The sequence below is a fragment of the Sporobolomyces salmoneus genome (assembly GCF_050403485.1).
Source record: "Sporobolomyces salmoneus JCM6883 DNA, S_salmoneus_JCM6883_v1_ctg23, whole genome shotgun sequence".
Taxonomy (NCBI): domain Eukaryota; kingdom Fungi; phylum Basidiomycota; class Microbotryomycetes; order Sporidiobolales; family Sporidiobolaceae; genus Sporobolomyces; species Sporobolomyces salmoneus.
In genome coordinates, this window is record NW_027481140.1 from 85,443 (window position 1) to 101,437 (window position 15,995).

The window sequence follows — 15,995 nt, forward strand, 5'->3', positions numbered from 1 at the left end:
TGTACCCTCAATCTGATTCGCTCCCGCTGCCTCCTGCCGCATCGTCATCGTCGTCGGCTAGATCCGCGTTATTTGCGACTCCTCCCATCGTTGCTTCTGCGATCGCCGCTCGAATGAGTTGGAGAATCTGTTTATCGGTTTCGGAATCGTTGGGATGGAGGTAATCTGCTAGTTTCAGTCCATGTCGATCTTTGATGCTGTTCCAGGTGTCGCAGATCATGTTCGTCAGTCGCGGAGCAGCTCACTCGGGCTGGAGAGGCTAGCGAGGAAAAGAAACGAAACTCGACTTACCTAGGATTCGCACCTGCGTCCAGAAGCATCTCGATAACCCCTAACCGCGCATCCTCGTTCTCCAACTTGACAGCCAAATGTAAAGGAGTAGCCCGATCTAATCGGTTCTGGAGGTCGACGTCGGTACCATCGAATTCGAGAAGGAGTTGGAGAGCGTCGGGAGAAGGGGAGGAAGCGCTGCGAGGACGACCGAGCATGTCAGTCTCGTGTCAATTGAAACGACTACGAGGGCATTCCAAAGGAGACTTACGCGTAATGGAGAGCTGTGCGAAGGGTAGGTAAGGAGGGGGAGATAACCGAATCAGCTCAAGCTCAGTCATCTCATGCCTCGAAACCCCACGAGAGGTATCACTCAATGGTTCGTGCCCTTAGATAGTCGTGTAGAGCTCACCTGTGTTCCCTAGACCATCCTGATAATTGACATCACAAGGTTCTTCTCCCTCCAGCGTCTCCTGTAACAGATCGACCAGGTCTTGTTTCGCAGCTGCTACAAGTCGTTCATCTGCCGAGTTTGAACCGGGAAGAGAGGGCGGATTGAGGCGAAGTTGAACGATGGGACGTGTTCATCAGTTTTGGGGGATTGTGGGAGAGGATGGGTAGAAAAGGGGCGAGACGTACTCGCAGTAGACATGTCGGAGGTCTCTTAACGTGCTTAGGTAAGCTCCGGGCAAGAAGAAATTGAAGAATGGATATGGGCGAGTCGAAGGAGTTTCGCGGCCGAAGCAAGCAAGTCGAACAATCGGAGAGTTCAACCCCGCCAACGAAAGGGCTGATTCAAGTTAGACATGACGCCCTTGCGAGGCCGCTTTCAAAGCTCAAGTCGGAGAGAAAACCGACAAAATGGTTCGTTTGCCGAAAAGCAGCTTTTCGTAGCGGGCACGAAGCTCCAGCATTGTATTGGGCGAATTGCAGTCGACGGCTCCGTCAGACGACCGTACTGGGGAGCTACTCCGGGCAGAATAGACGCGAGGAAGAGGGAAGTAGGAAATAGCGAGAGAGAAATCGACTCGAGCCAATCCAAGCTGTAAAGACGCCCGCCCCCTTGCTCTCACATCGAATCATCTGCGATGACCTGAGTAAGAGCCTTCATTGCGGATGAGATTTTGCGAATACTGGATCGTCTATACTGTTGAGCGAGAAATCTGGTTCTATCAAATGCTCTCGAATGTATTCTCCATTGACCATATCGGATCCATCGACTGTCAACACTCCAACAAGTCAGTTCGGATAAGCATTACCAGCTGATCGAACCGAAGTACTGACCTCGTCTTTCTGCAGCTTCACGATTCGGTTCAATTCCCGATTCTAGATGTCTCTCGATCAACCTCTCCCTCGCTACTCCTTTGTCGCACTCGACCCATACTTTGACGTCCAGCTCTTTCGTAGCTTCTGCCCAAGGATCGACGTCGAGTAAAGTGTAGAGTCCTTCAATGACGACGATCCGATGCGAGGGAAGAATCGGAGAGGGAGAATCGGTGGGATCTTTCACGGCGTGAGAGAAGACAGGGAAAGGAACGGAGGGTAGGACGGGGTTGCACCGGAGAGAGCGAACGAAGGAGAGGTAAGAGACGGCGTCGAAAGTGAATGCAGCTCCTCTGCGGCGCCGAGCTTCCTCTGGATTCTGTCAGGGCGAAATAACCTCAGCAGTTAGACTCCTCTGTGCCTTCTGATGAAGGTGACAAGAAACTCACTGCGAATCTGTCCAACTCAGCTCTCGAAAAATGCCAGCCGTCTAAACCGACAGCGACCGCTACATTCTCTTCCCCTAGTGTCTTATTAAGGTAGTCTACGAGTGGATATGCCAACGTCGACTTTCCACTACCTGGTGCTCTGCTCCCTAGAACGATTAGCGCTCTCACAGGTATGACGCATGAGAAACAGCTTTAAACTCACCCTGCAATCCCTACGAGTACTCTTTGCTCCTTGGGTACTCTGCGATACCCACCCGAGCCTTGTATCAGCGATCCCGTGCCATGTATGCGAGACGAGACGTTTGATGGAGATGGCTCGGAATCTGAAGGTAGAGAGGAGGGAGAATTGGGAATTTACTCGGAGAGCCGCTCGAGTACCGAGCTGCCTAGTTGCGATATAGCACGTTCCATCTTGAGTTCGGACTGCGCAGTTTATAGATGATCGGTATCGAAACAGATCGAATTCGAAGATGGAGAGATGTAAATTGCGAAATTGGGCTCTTTCAGCTTCCCAGTTCTACCTCTTTGAGCTCGATCGCAGCCATAGGACCTCGATACAATGTGTGAGTCGTCGGAGTTTCAGTTGTTGCGCAAGACGAACTAGCTTCCGGAATCGCGATCCTTCAAGATCAAATCCTCTCGTTGCGGGTTAGCCGGGTTTTCTATTGGATTTCGTCATGGAGTGACTAATCGGAGCGATATCCAAAATAGGAGCAACAGACAGACGAAAATGGTGACGGTCGATGAGAGCGATCCGAGATCGTGCGAAATCAATTTGCTTCGCAACATTTCGCCAATCTTCACGGCCTCTCCCTCTCGCCCTTCTCTCTCTTCTCTGCTTCTACCTCTCTTTCCCCTCCACCCACTTCGATACCACCTACAACCCCTCTCGACAAGATGCTCTTCTCGGCAGCGACCGTCGCTTCCCTCCTCGCAGCAACTTCTGCTTCCCCTCTCCTCCGTCGTCAAGGAGGAGGATCTGGATTACCCAAGAACGCCACGATCCCTGAAGGTTCAGCTACGAATGAAACGTACCAAGTAGTGTGAGTACTCTGTGGCGTTTCTTTGTCTAACTGGAATCATGTCGCACAAGGCTGACTCTCTTTCGTTCTCTCTCCCCCCTCTTCGCAACCTTCGACTCGTTACTTCTCACCCCTCGACCCGTTGCTTCTCACCACTATCAGTCAAGACACCTACAACGGCACCTCGCTCAACACTCCCGTTTTCGAATCTGTTCCCCAATACTACAACCAAACCTTTAACTCGACGAACGAGCCTTATGGCGGCGCCTCCCTCATTTACGGTAACCCTACCAAGAATGGGACGAACACTACCCTCGCTTACGCTCATCAACCCGCTGGAGGTCTCTTGATCAACAAGCCCACTTACACGACGAAAACCAACTTCGATTTCCAATCTTTGAACTTGGCTCTCAACCAAGGTGAGCTTCGTTGTTTCCATTCTCACCGTCGTCCTCGACGAGACGAAGCAGTGGCAGAGCGCTTCAAAATTGCCGAGAAACTGATTTTTTCCGCTGTCCTGTGAACAGAGCACATCGAACTCGATCTCTTCAACAACGGTCTCGCTCGTTTCTCGACTCAAGACTTCGAGGATGCCGGACTCAACGCCGATGACCGTTTCATCATCGAGCACATGGCTGTTCAAGAAATCGGTCACTCGATTCTTATCGTTCGTCTCTTTTTCTCCTTTTCGATCCGTAGCACGCTCAACCTGACCCTCTCCTCCCTCCTACCGTTAGTCTAACATGTTGGGAGTCGACAGATCAGCGAAGATGTGTTCTTACCAGTACCCGTACAACAACGTTCGAGGTGAGTTGTCTCGAAATTTGTGACATTCTCCTTTTGAGCGAAAGTTGACTCGTTTCCCCTGTATTTGTAGAGTTCATCACCTTCTGCCAACTCCTCACTCGTTTCGGAGAAGCCGGTGTCTACGGATTCCTCAACCAACTCGACTCGCGTCCCGCCGCTCAACTCCTCCTTCAATCGATCACGACTGAAGCTCGTCAGCAAATGATCTTCCGTCAATTGCAAGGTCTTCCTGCTCAGCCCGAATGGTTCGAGACTGGTCTTCCCCAATCCTACGCCTGGACGATGCTTTCTCCGTTCATCAAGTCGTGCCCCGAGAACAACCCTCGTATCGAATGGGCTAACTTCCCTGCGTGAGTCTACTCCTTTATTGCATCCGCCTTTCACTCAGCTGAGACCTGACAAGCTCTCTCTCCATAGGTTGAACATCACGAACCAGCCCGATGTTTTCCAAGGAACTCCTGGAATCAACTCGAACTACACTCTCACTTCTGGATCTGGTCGACTCGTCACTTTCGAATTCGAACAACCTGGAAAGGTCACCGGTTACGATGATCTCTACGTTACCTCGACCGTCACGAAGAACCCTCCCAAGTTTGCTGCTTTCATCGGTCAACTCAACGTTTCTTGTGAGCTTTGTTCCTCTTTCCTCTTTCCTCTCGCGTCGCGATACTGACTGTCTTCGTTTGAACAGACGCTCCGTTGATGAACGTCACCAACAACACCGCTTCGGCCTACGTCCCCGAAAGTTTCGTTTTCTACGATCAACCTCAGGTCGTAAACACTGTATTCGTCTCATTAGTTGATGAGATGCAGGCTTTGACGCCGTACAACTTGAGTATGATCAACAACCACACGGTTGCCGGTCCCACTTGGTACGTTTCCTCCTCAATTTTCCTAAAAACTTTCGCTAACCCCCTTTCCCTGCACAGGTACTTCGCCTCCTAAGCTACTCGCTAGCCATATTGTGTCTCTATCCTCCCCCCCTCCCTAATTCTTCGTCTCGAATAGCAAGCCCGATAATCAAGGAATATTCTCTTCAGTTGTAAATAGCACTTTTCCGGTTCAGTCAATCGCAGAGAATGGACATTTACTCTATTCGGTGTTTCGTCCTCGTCCGAAACGCGAGACCCCTGCAAAATCGACGAGCTCGAAAGTACGTGCGAGATCATTTGCGAAAGAGAGGCAAAAACTCATTCTGAGGTCCGCGGTTGTCAGCTCTCTCTCATGCCCCAGCGCCTCAGGTTCTCCTTCGTTTTCTTTAGTCCTGATCTCGTTGAACACCTCAGTCAAAGGGACGAAGTCTTCGCGAAATTTCAGATGAGAGCGTCGAACCTCGTTTCGTTCTCGCAAGGTCTCCCTTCCTTCCTCGGGATCCTCTATCTGTAGAGCTGGTGTCGAGACTACGAGGGGGGGATTGAGACCAATTTCGCGGATGAGGGAGACGCGAAGGCTTGCCGAGAATAGGTCGAAGCGAGTCACGATAGTTGAACGACCTTTGCGACTTCCTGCAGTCTCACACGCACACAGCATAGCACTGAATCAGTGATGCGTCATACACCAAGGTCGATACAGTAGTCGACAAGTGTGCTGTATCACTGTAAATCAGGCTTGACGTCGAAGGATGACGAAATCCAAACTCAATTGCGAGACGCTAGAAATTTGAACTTCGAACTTCATGTTGCTCTCCTCTTTCCTCCACCTTAGACACGTACGCCATCGACTCAGGACTATACAGTCGTACGAGAATCCAAGCTGACACTCTCCCATCTTGACAGTCCTCTATCGAATTTTCCCCCCCGTCTTCGGCCATCTCAACACGACCCACGCACGCTAGACCGATATTATGACTGTTGTCGACATTGACTCCGTCGAATCCTACAGAAATGCCATCGGGGGTGAGAAGATGGCGGCCATCTTCTTCGATGATCCTGAGTGGGTTCCTTGCGTCTCCTGCTTTATTCCTCCCGCTAACTCCTCGCTCGTAGCGTCCTTCGATAGGGTTTCGACCTGGTGAGACTCTGTGCGTCTCTCTCTTGCTCTCTAGCTTGATATTAAGTCGGTGTCTTCTCTCCATGAAACAGCAGAGACATCAAATCTAGCTTCGAATCATATTCCACCGATATCGACCAAATCAACTTCTTCCAATGCGATATTAAGTCGCAGGGACAAGTTGTGGACGAAGCCGGATCTCCGGAGGCGGGCCTAATCGTAGTGTACAAGAACGGGAAAACGGTAGACTGGGTTCCCGGAGAGGACTTTGGTCGTTTTCTCGTAAGTTTTTCAATCTCTCTACCTACCGAAACTGTGGAAGATGCTGATCACGGCTGAAACGGCTGTGTAGGACGTCTTCAAGGAGCACTCGTAGAACCCTTTTTGAAAGGTTCAAGAACGAAATCTCTCTCTCCCGTTTGTACATAGCCCTCTCCTCCACGTCGTATTCTACTGCAATCAGACAAACTATACTTTTTGGCGTGCAACGTTCTCGTTCGAGGTTGACTGATTCGTCGATAACAGCAGGCCTCAGAGTATCCCGGCAATTGAAATCGAGGAGAAGTTAGAGGTTGCGATCGCCGAGCGGCCGAAGCTTCAGACGTATTCGAGCAGGAGGATTTAAGCAATCGCTCAAGTCAACATGAGACGAGTCAGAAGCACTTGAGATAGAGTTGTCGTTCGGGGTAGGAGGTCGAATGGAACGAAGGAGGAACGGAGGATTCGATGATCTTGCGGAGGACTTGAGGCTACAGAGACAAGAGCTTTATCGGGTGGGCTGAAGAGAGACTACTCGAAATGGCTGTAGGTCGACTCTGGCATGTCAGCTAGTCGTTTCCATCGCTGCAACGCGCTCAAATCGACTAAATTGATGAAAGCAAAGAATGGGGTCAACTCACCTCGGATACGGTCGAGGGACTTCGGTTGCACTCTTGGGATTGATCTGAACGCGTTCCAACGCCGCGTACCTTGCTCTTGAGGTGGAAAGGCTTAGCGAGAGAGAGGTGTTTTGTTTGTTGATGTATTGCGAGGAAACGCTCAGGAGACGGCGATTACCGTTTCTGAATTGTTTTTGCTGGTTATCGTAGAGGTTGCTGAGAGCACCGCTGATCAAGAACAGTCGAAACAAGGATTGGTGACGACATCGACAAGAGAAGAGGGAGAGAGAGGGAGAAGCTCCTCTCGGTCTCTTACCACCCACCAACGCTCGCAAAATGTCTTCACCATTAGTACTAGGACCCATCTTACCCGGCGACTGGCCCACATCATCAACCGATCCCAGTTACGGAGGCTTCAAACAGGCGATCTTCGACTCTGCTACAACTCTGCTCGATTCCGTCAGACAAGCCGAGACTGGATCAACATCGATTTTCCAGAAGGGTGAGCTCTCCTCTGACGACCTGACTGCGTGAAAGATGTAACTCATTATGGATTCTTCGCAGGGAAATCGTTCAACACTTCCGATTGCCCGACTCAGACCTACTCTTCGAGCTCGACTGTACCTGGTAGCGGGAACACGGATGGTTTCAAATGGCACGTTCGAGTGTCGACTCATACCGACGTCAACTACGAGCAATTCAAGCAAGGATTGCTCGAGAACCATTCCGTCAACGAGCGCGATTACATCGAGGACTGTCAAACGGCAGACAAGATTCAAGTCATCAACCATGGCGAAATGGAAGGTGAGTTGGATTTCCCACGTTGAGAGAAGTGATGCGGGAGAGCTTATTCGAAAATTGAAAACTGATTCTTTTTGACAATTTCTTCGTGTTTCAGTCTGGCGAATGCTCTGTAAGTGGCTGTACCATATTGAACCAAAGCCTGATTGCTGAACTGGAGCTTGCCTGTAGACCATCAACCTTTCCCGGCTTCAAACAGATCATTCTCCTTCGTGATCTTCACCTCCGAAGTCCCCTCATCAAGTTCAGAACGTTCCTTCATCGTCGTTTCGATCCCCGTCGCACACCCAGATGCTCCTCCTGAGAAAGGATACGTCAGAGGTCGATATGTTTCGGTTGAACAGTGTCGTCAAACTGATCAAGGCGTCGTCTGGACGTAAGCTCCGCTTTCATTTTGCTCTCATTGGCAGTGACGTCCGAGAGCTTATGAACTGCCGTTCTCGCAGAATGGCCGTTGCATCAGACGCTGGTGGAATGGTACCGAAAATGATTTCGGAGAAAGCTATGTGAGTTCCCTCGCGAACACTTCGCTGTTGTTGGGAGGAGAGCTCTCTCGAAAGAATGTGCTGACTGGTCGTATCGCTGGTCCGCCCTTTTTTCCCTATAGGCCCTCCAAGATCAGTGAAGACGTTCCCTCTTTCCTCAAATGGATCAAATCTCGACCTGCTCCAGCTCCCAGCTCTGCAGCAACGACGACGACATCAGGCTCGACGAACGATGCCCCGACCTTGCCGCAAATTGATCGACCCGAGGCACTATAAGCAAGTCGACCGCCTTTGGCGAGTCATTCGATTCCACTTTCCCTGGTCCTTTAATTGCTCCGCCCCGCTCTCGTTGCATCCTTTGAACATGGCTCTATACTTCGGCTCACTGTTCCTCATTCCACATATCTTTGTTGTTGAACCAGTCAACGTTTTCTTGATCAATCATCTCGTTCTGACTTCGAATTCCTCTTCGACCGAGATTTTCAGAGAAATTTACTTTCTTACTCTAATCGGCATATGAGAATGTCCCATGCTAATCGTCAAGCTGACGACCTACCCAGAGAGGCGCAAAATCACGAGCGGATTGAAGTGGACTCGCGAGCGATAATTATCTTTCTGTTCACTCACTCACCGACTAGCACAGATGCTCATCAGTACCTGTTCCCGACTACTAGCTCGTACAGCTCGACCTGCATGCTCTGCTTGTCAAGTTCAACGCGTTGAGTTTCTTCATCTCTTCGAACCGATTTCTTGATCTCTAGCTAACTTTCCTCCCGTCGCATCCGCTTAGCGATTCGCGCACAAGCTCGTAGAAGTCGAACTCACAGCAGATGTTCCTTCTCTCGGTCTTCGAGGCGCCCGAGTCCCCGTCAGTCGAGGAATGGCAAGGAATCAATTGATCCCTCTCGGCTACGCTCTCTTGATCGGTACGGATGGGAAACCTGTTAGTGCGGTCAACGCGATGACTAGGAAGAGTCTGGAGGTGCAGAAAGGGTTGAGAGGGGAGAGGGAAGCGGATCGCCAATCGAGGGCGAACAAGGCCCTGAACCGTCTCGAACAATCTGTGAGTGACTCTCCTACAGACTGAGCGTGTATACGAAGCTGACGAGTGCCTCTAGGTTGAGGATCCTCTTCGAATTGCCGAACAATCTCTACTCGACTCACTCTCGACGATTCCTCAACCTCTCGAATTCTCCCGCTTGACGACTTCTTCGACTTCATCCGATTTGTTCGGTTCGGTTTCCGTACAAGATGTGATCACGGCGTTGAGGGAACGGGATATCAAGATCGAAGATGGAATGGGTTCGTTTGGAGAAAGTGAGGGAATCGAGAAAGGCAGGGTAAAGAAGACTGGTACTTTCGATTGTGAGTCTATCCTCTACTCTCGCTCGTAGTCAGAAAGGGAGCTGACCTTACTTTCTCGTCGCAGTCGTGATCAATTTCCGTTCTCTCGACCAGAGTTATCCTTTGCAAATCAGGGTAGACAAGGAGTAATAGAATGTCAATGAGTGTACTAGTAAGCCATAAGAAACGACGGGAAGGGAGCAATCCCGCTTGCAGCTTTCGAGAGGCCGAAAGATTTTGGTGACGGGGACGAGCGAAAAGATGATTCAAACCCACGAATGCGAGCGACGGACACAGAGTGTGTCGAGAGTTGTAGGCGCATCCGCACAAAGCCAGCGGATTCTCAGCCTCCTTTGATTCGCTTCGTCGTCGTTCGCCTTTCGCACAACCGACCGAAGTGCTCTTAGGGTTTGAAAAAAATCGACCGATTCTCGTCGCAGCAAGCCTCGTTGCCAGCGAGTCTGAGGGGAGAGCTCCTTCCGAACCCACAGCTCGTCGACCAAGCGAAGAGAAACAGTCACAGAGAAGTAGAAACCGAGAGACACTGATGGCAAACGCGAGATCAAGCTCATGGGAGAGTTATTACGACAGATTTTTCTTCATATTCAGATAGAGATTCCTACAACCGAAAGTAGCACGTAACGAAGCACAAACATGGGGGAAGAACGTAATAGATAAATGTTTTCTTGAGACGATTCGTAGACTTAGATAAGGAGCCTGTAACGAGGGTGACGGTGTCCGAGCGCTGCGATTTCCTCCTCCGTCTTTCCTTCCAATCGATCGTCTCGCTTTCCAGCTTCTCGTTTCCTGTTTTCGATTACTCCGTAAAGTGAGAGACCGGCTCCGAAGGCCATCGCTCCGACAGCCGCCGCCACATTCACGATATTTCCCTGCATGGAGATAGTCCCGTCAGTCCCTGGAGCAATAGCTTACGGAGAAGTGTGGAGGACTCACGGGAATGTAACGAGGACTGAACTGCGGCAAGTAGAGCCAAGTACTCGCGATCGAGCCGAAAGAACCGAAAGAAGGGATGATGGCGGAGGCGATGGCTCGTTCGGTGGGCGTTGCTGAGTTTCCCAAGGCGACGGAGATAAAGAGAGGTCCGCAAGGGAGGGCGCCGGAGAATGTCAAGAATGCGGCGCCGTAAAGGACTTGAGGATCCGGTGAGGCGAGGAACATGATGTAGCCGATCACAGACAAGACGCAAGATCCAGCGATGAGGAAGCCGTGAATTCGGTACCTCCAGGCGACGTAACTGACGAGGACCGACCAGGCCGCGGCGACGCTGTAGGGCCCGACTGATCGCAAATTGGCTTGCACGACCGTGAACGTCCCCAGCCCTCTAATCACCGTGGGGAGGAAGATGGACGTGCCTTGCACTGGCGTGGAGGGACCGGAGAGGCAGAGGAGAGGGATCAGCTACGCTTTTTTCCCAGGAGGAAAAAAAAGAGAATTGCACTAACCGACGACGTTGATGCAGTTGTACCCTAGACACGCCACCCAGGTGTATGGATTCGACATGGCCTTACGAACAGTCTTGAACGACGTCTTGTCGCTCGGTGGAGCGCCATTACTTTCGATTCGCATCCTCAAGACGGCAAGTTCTCGTTCTTCCTCGTTGAGCCATTTGGTCACTTCGGGTGAAGTAGGGAGGGTAAAGAAGAACATGATGGCGAAGAAGGCGGTGATGACTCCCTCGAGAACGAAGATCTAAGCGAAGATGAGGGTCAATCAACCGAAAAAGTCGAAAAGAAAAAAAGACTCACCTTTTGCCAGGTGTGAAGTCCGTTGACGTCGGCGGTCAAGAATCCAGCAGCGAGCAATCCTCCAAATGCGCCTGACAATCCGGGACCGAGCGAGAGGAAGACTCCGATTCGGAACGAAAGTTCGCTACGAGTGTAGAAGCGAGTGCAGAGGTAGGCGATTCCGGGAATGACTCCTCCTTCGGCGAGTCCGAGGGCGATTCGAACACCGACAAAGTCATTGAAGTTATTGATGAAGGCGGTGGAGATACAGACGACGGCGCTGGAAACAGTAAGGAAAGAAGGAAGTCAGTTCCCGAATCCGAGGCGGTTCTCTGTGACAGAGGAGACGGCCGACGAGGATGGATAACGTACAAAGAGAGAGTGAGCTATAGGCAGGAGGAAAGTGGCAATGAGAAGCGACGAGTCAGTCTCGACTTTCCGAAAGAAGGACGATAAAAACGAGACTGACGATAGCAAGCCAGATGGATCCGATCTTCTTCATAATCAAGTTCGAAGGGATTTCAACCAAGACGTAGGCGACGTAGAAGAGCATGAGTCTGTCACAAGAGCAGATGGTATGAGAAAAGCGATTCGAGCTTTGACCGTCTGTAAAAGAGAGGGAGAGACTCACCCGACGTTGTATTCATATTTCGGTACTGATAGCTTCAGATCTCTACTGAAACCGGCGATGTTCGCGTTTCCGATGTTAGATCTATCGAATGGAGTGGACGAGTGTGGGTCAGGATTTCCTCAGCGACGAACTGAAAGAGTCAACGAGAGGTCCTTACCGATCGATAAAGTTGAGGAGGAAGAGGAGGGTGATCTATGTGAAGGTCTAGAGTGAGCATGACTGTAAGAGACAGAGTCAAAGACGAATGCACGAACCTGAGGTAGAATAATAAAATCCAATTTCCTGACTAGGCGTTTCTCCTTGACTGGATCGATCTTGGCTTCGAGGTGTTGAAGATTAACCTGCTTCAAGCATCCGACAGATGAGGCAACGAAGAGTCAGCACGACACGGACGAACATCGAGAGACTCGTGTGCTGGGGAAACAACTCACATCTTCAACCCGTTCCGTTGAACCTCCAAACTTTTCATCGTCGAAAGATTTCGTCGGTTCCATCCTGTCACGTAGCGCGTCGAGTGTAGAAGAGAGCGAAGGGCGAGAGTGCGGGTGTCGAGTCTTTTATCGGCCGGGTAGCTTCAGGCGGTCTGAGTGAGGCGAGGGCGAGGGTGTCAAGGCTGAGTTGGGTTGAAGAGGAGTGAGGAAGAAGAGGAAGAGAGAGGAGGAGCCCCAGAGTTTGAGTTTGTGATAAACCCCAAGATTCACACCCTCGAAGAGATCCGCCACGAGAGAATTTACCGGTTCGAAGGAAGATCCGTTTTTTTCGACAGGCTGAAGTATTCTGCCGTCTAACCTTGAGCCCGGTCAATGGGTCCGAGCCTGCAGAGTTCTGGGTGGGCGATCCGAAAGAGTGGGGTTTTTCTTTTCGATCAAAAAAGCTTGGAGTTCTCGAATTCGAACAAGTCGTCGACCCTTTTTCGATCGTTTTCGTGGTTTCCATGGTCTCGTGGTCTCTTGCAACGTCGTTTGTTGGAAGATTGGTTGAGGATGAACGAAAATCCGTAAAGTACGACGGCGGTGGAGCGCCATAAGTCTTCAACGACTCTGGTCGCAGAGGAAGAGAACGCACGGAGAGAAGACTGCGATTACAACATACGGTCCGGTGTGCGTAAGCTACTCAGAACAACTTGGAGAAGAGGAGGTATAAACTGAAGACCAGAGTGGCGGTTAGCAAGCGATCTAGCACAAGAAACGGAGAAAAACGCACATCAGGAACACGAGGACGCCGACGATGGCCCACGTTACAGCTTTTTGCTGATGCATTCTAGAACAGCACGCGAACGCAGCGTCAGTCGAAGGTCGCGCCCTTTGAGAGTGGTCTATGACTGACCTTGTTACCATTTTCTTGATCGTGTTGGCCGCTCGATCCACGGAACCATCCGCTTCGTATAGCTGCAGGCGAGAGCATCAGTACAGCACTGCGCAAAGCAGTGGAGACTCACGGTATCTCTCGTTCTCGTCAAAGTATCTCTCTGCCCTCTCAGATTCTCCAGAATTCCCGTCCCCAATCCTTCCGTCTCCAACGCGATCCTCTGCGATTCCTCGAGTCTCCGTTGTCCATCGGCGAGTTGATCCGTTGCCGAGAGTAAGCGAGTATGCTGAGCGTAGGCGGGCGAAGATGTGTTAGGGCCGCCTCCGGGAGATGGACTTCGAGAAGTCATGTCGACGGCGGTGTGAGCTGATGGTCGAGAGAGTAGGTCTTCTCGATCTGCGGTAGCTTGTTTCGATTTCTGCAAGCGTTTCGAATGGTGGTTAAGAGATAACGTACGAACGAGAGCGAGAAACGAGACTGACTAAATCTGCCTTCTGTTTGTTCACTTTCGCCTTGTATTCTCGTAGCTTACTCCCGAGTGATGCTTTCTCGTGATGATCGGCAGTTTGTACCTCGACCTCCATTTGCGCGATCTATTGTGAGTCGGAAGCGAGCTCAGTCTTGTTTCGTTGCGAAATTCTAGAAAGAAGACGAAAGCTCACAATCTCATCCGCCTCCTCGAGCTCTCGTTCTATTCTTCGGAACACTGCGTTTCTCTCATCTGCATGCATCGTCAAGGCATTGTCAGCATCCTATCGTGCGAGCAAGGGGAAGAGGAATGGTAAAGAGGACTCACCTCCTCCCAGCTTGACCGCGCTCCCCTCCAACTTGTCTACGATACCTTGTACGAGCGAGTCGAGGTCCGTAGCATATTCCTGGAATATACTCGAGTCCATTTGAGCGAGTTGAGGGCTTGCGTGTTGAAGGACGGAATTCGAGGGATTGCGTGGACTTGTGCTGCCGGGCGAAGTTTCGGGGTGATGATCAGACGGAGCTCTTTTAAGTATAGTGAGCTGGCAAGTGCTACGTGTCAGTCGCGAGGGAGTGAGGGAGCGAAACGTTATTCTCTCCTCTTTCTCCTTCTTTTCCATCACTCGACTTGCGTTGATCACCTCCAGCCAACACTGAACAGAGTGCGCAAATTCCGACAAGGCCCTACTGTAGCGCGTGCTCAATTCCCTCGTTGAGGCGGTGTCGATTCTCCCCTCTCCTCTCCTTTCATCTTCAGCTCATGAGCGTGAGTCTCGATTCATCGCAGATACCATCCGAGTAGCACAAACTGACTTCCACTCTCCGCGCTACAGTCCTACGCAGCACTCCTCGCGGCTTCCGCTTCTGAAACGGCCGCGAAACAAGCCTTACTCGCGAAACAATCGAAAGAACGACAATTAGCGCAACGTAAACTCGAACTCGAAACCCATCGCAAACAAGAAGAAGCGAAACGATTGAGCGAAGAACGGAGGAAAGAACGAGAATTGAAGGAAGCGAAATTGGCGGAAGAGTTGAAGATGAGGAAGGAGGCGTTACCGAAGACGAATAACCTGTATCAGTTGAAACAGGAGAGGATCAAGAGGGGTTTGAATCCGGATGGGAGTGAGGATCATTTGGCGGGAGGAGGATCAAATTCGAAAGTGAGTTTTCGATTTCTCTCTCAAGACCTCCATTATCTGTTCCCTTGCTCACGGAAACGCTTCTTACTCCCGACAGGCTCCCGCGAAACAATCCTACACCGAGCTATTGAAGAACGCAACCAAGTCGAAATCATCTTCAAGCTCGACCTCGAAAGCGAAAGGAAAATCGAAAGCGAAAGATGTCGAACCCGCGGGTCTAACTCGAGAAGAGAAAGCAGCGAGGAAACGAGCCGCCTTGTTCAGAGACGACGAACCTTCGAGTGGTGGATTCGCGTTGGCACGATCGATGAAAGCGAGAGAAGAAGAAGATGCGTCTCCGGCTCCTCGAGCTTCAACTTCCTCAAACACCACGACTTCCGGTTCCAAAGCCTCAACGTCGAAGATACTCTCCCCTCGACCTGGATCACCTGCTTCGACTCTCTCGAAGAAACGAAACCTCGACGCTCCTCCAAAAACCTCTTCCCTCTCTCGCCATTCCTCCTCATCTTCCGTTACTTCGACGAATCCTCCATCATCGCAAGGTGGTGGTTCCGCTCGAGATCGCTTGAAGGCTGGGTTCAAACCAAACGATTTACAGAAACTTTACACGGTGAAACGCGATACTCGCACGATTGAGGAGATTGAAAGGGATTTGAAGGCGAAGAAGAAAGCCGTGTCAGGATCGGGAACGACGAATGGAGGATCTACTTCGAAACCTTTCACTTCAGCTTCAGCAAAACCTCGCCCCAACTCGAATTCAGCTCCTTCATCGAAACCTTCCACTTCAACCACGACTTCTCGCCGTCGTTCCCGCTCTCCCGCTTCTTCCTCCGGTTCCGTTTCCTCCGACTATTCCTCCGACGAGGAAGAACGCCGTCGCCGCCGTAAAAAGAAACGAGGAAACAAAGGTGACTTGAACGCTCGACAACGCGACACGATCTGGCAAATAATGGGGAAGAAACGAAGTGATTACACGGCGAGGGATCAGGATAGCGATGAGAGTGATATGGAAGCTTCCGGGGCGGCTGTGCTTGCGGAGGAAAGGAGAGCGTACGTTTTCCATCTCTTCGAGCTTCGAGGTCCGTCAGAATGAGTCGGACCGCTGACTCGAAAAATTCGTGACGATGTACAGTGCTCGATTGGCATCGAAAGAAGACGCGGAGGAACAAGAAAGGTTGAGAATCGCAGCGGAGAAGAAGAAACAGCTGAAAGCTGCGAAAGCTGGAGGTCGTTGAACTCCGGAAAAGTCAAGCATCTCTCGTATTCGCCAAATCGAGATCTTCCCCTTTCTGAGACTGTATTAATCGCTCGTTTGTTGTTCACCTTGTTTCTTCCTCGTACTCTCGTTCTCTCGTTTTTACTACTTTTGGATTCTCCCGTTTGTTTACTCGTT

The 15,995-nt window shown here is 50.9% G+C and overlaps 7 protein-coding genes across 7 annotated transcripts; 4 read left to right on the forward strand and 3 right to left on the reverse strand.

Moving 5' to 3' along the window:
• Nucleotides 1-7: 7 nt before the first annotated feature.
• Nucleotides 8-2,393, reverse strand: YFH7 (Yfh7p; the record flags this gene model as incomplete). Its single annotated transcript, XM_076632130.1, has 9 exons — nucleotides 8-197; nucleotides 292-468; nucleotides 542-554; nucleotides 683-778; nucleotides 1,419-1,490; nucleotides 1,555-1,912; nucleotides 1,983-2,121; nucleotides 2,185-2,223; nucleotides 2,341-2,393. 9 exons carry the CDS (start codon nucleotides 2,391-2,393, stop codon nucleotides 8-10), a joined length of 1,137 nt encoding a protein of 378 aa, XP_076487857.1.
• Nucleotides 2,394-2,879: 486 nt separating this feature from the next.
• Nucleotides 2,880-4,756, forward strand: JCM6883_006339 (ferritin-like domain-containing protein; the record flags this gene model as incomplete). The annotated part of the gene is made up of 8 exons (XM_076632131.1): nucleotides 2,880-3,025; nucleotides 3,167-3,423; nucleotides 3,532-3,671; nucleotides 3,742-3,811; nucleotides 3,882-4,161; nucleotides 4,229-4,437; nucleotides 4,503-4,683; nucleotides 4,741-4,756. The coding sequence occupies 8 exons, from the start codon at nucleotides 2,880-2,882 to the stop codon at nucleotides 4,754-4,756; spliced, it is 1,299 nt and encodes a 432-aa protein (XP_076487858.1).
• Nucleotides 4,757-7,014: 2,258 nt separating this feature from the next.
• Nucleotides 7,015-8,240, forward strand: JCM6883_006340 (SRPBCC family protein; the record flags this gene model as incomplete). Its single annotated transcript, XM_076632132.1, has 6 exons — nucleotides 7,015-7,180; nucleotides 7,243-7,482; nucleotides 7,577-7,591; nucleotides 7,651-7,855; nucleotides 7,926-7,985; nucleotides 8,087-8,240. 6 exons carry the CDS (start codon nucleotides 7,015-7,017, stop codon nucleotides 8,238-8,240), a joined length of 840 nt encoding a protein of 279 aa, XP_076487859.1.
• A 367-nt stretch (nucleotides 8,241-8,607) lies between these two features.
• JCM6883_006341 (bL9 family ribosomal protein) lies at nucleotides 8,608-9,458 on the forward strand (the record flags this gene model as incomplete). Its single annotated transcript, XM_076632133.1, has 4 exons — nucleotides 8,608-8,682; nucleotides 8,755-9,027; nucleotides 9,083-9,329; nucleotides 9,394-9,458. The coding sequence occupies 4 exons, from the start codon at nucleotides 8,608-8,610 to the stop codon at nucleotides 9,456-9,458; spliced, it is 660 nt and encodes a 219-aa protein (XP_076487860.1).
• A 554-nt stretch (nucleotides 9,459-10,012) lies between these two features.
• On the reverse strand, nucleotides 10,013-12,178 carry JCM6883_006342 (uncharacterized protein; the record flags this gene model as incomplete). Its single annotated transcript, XM_076632134.1, has 10 exons — nucleotides 10,013-10,198; nucleotides 10,263-10,687; nucleotides 10,772-11,018; nucleotides 11,075-11,333; nucleotides 11,426-11,439; nucleotides 11,523-11,610; nucleotides 11,685-11,765; nucleotides 11,842-11,876; nucleotides 11,939-12,025; nucleotides 12,116-12,178. The coding sequence occupies 10 exons, from the start codon at nucleotides 12,176-12,178 to the stop codon at nucleotides 10,013-10,015; spliced, it is 1,485 nt and encodes a 494-aa protein (XP_076487861.1).
• Nucleotides 12,179-12,797: 619 nt separating this feature from the next.
• Nucleotides 12,798-13,888, reverse strand: JCM6883_006343 (v-SNARE domain-containing protein; the record flags this gene model as incomplete). The annotated part of the gene is made up of 7 exons (XM_076632135.1): nucleotides 12,798-12,828; nucleotides 12,888-12,944; nucleotides 13,011-13,072; nucleotides 13,123-13,410; nucleotides 13,475-13,585; nucleotides 13,655-13,713; nucleotides 13,789-13,888. The coding sequence occupies 7 exons, from the start codon at nucleotides 13,886-13,888 to the stop codon at nucleotides 12,798-12,800; spliced, it is 708 nt and encodes a 235-aa protein (XP_076487862.1).
• Nucleotides 13,889-14,223: 335 nt separating this feature from the next.
• Nucleotides 14,224-15,837, forward strand: JCM6883_006344 (uncharacterized protein; the record flags this gene model as incomplete). The annotated part of the gene is made up of 4 exons (XM_076632136.1): nucleotides 14,224-14,229; nucleotides 14,297-14,623; nucleotides 14,700-15,652; nucleotides 15,735-15,837. The coding sequence occupies 4 exons, from the start codon at nucleotides 14,224-14,226 to the stop codon at nucleotides 15,835-15,837; spliced, it is 1,389 nt and encodes a 462-aa protein (XP_076487863.1).
• Between the last annotated feature and the right edge of the window lie 158 nt (nucleotides 15,838-15,995).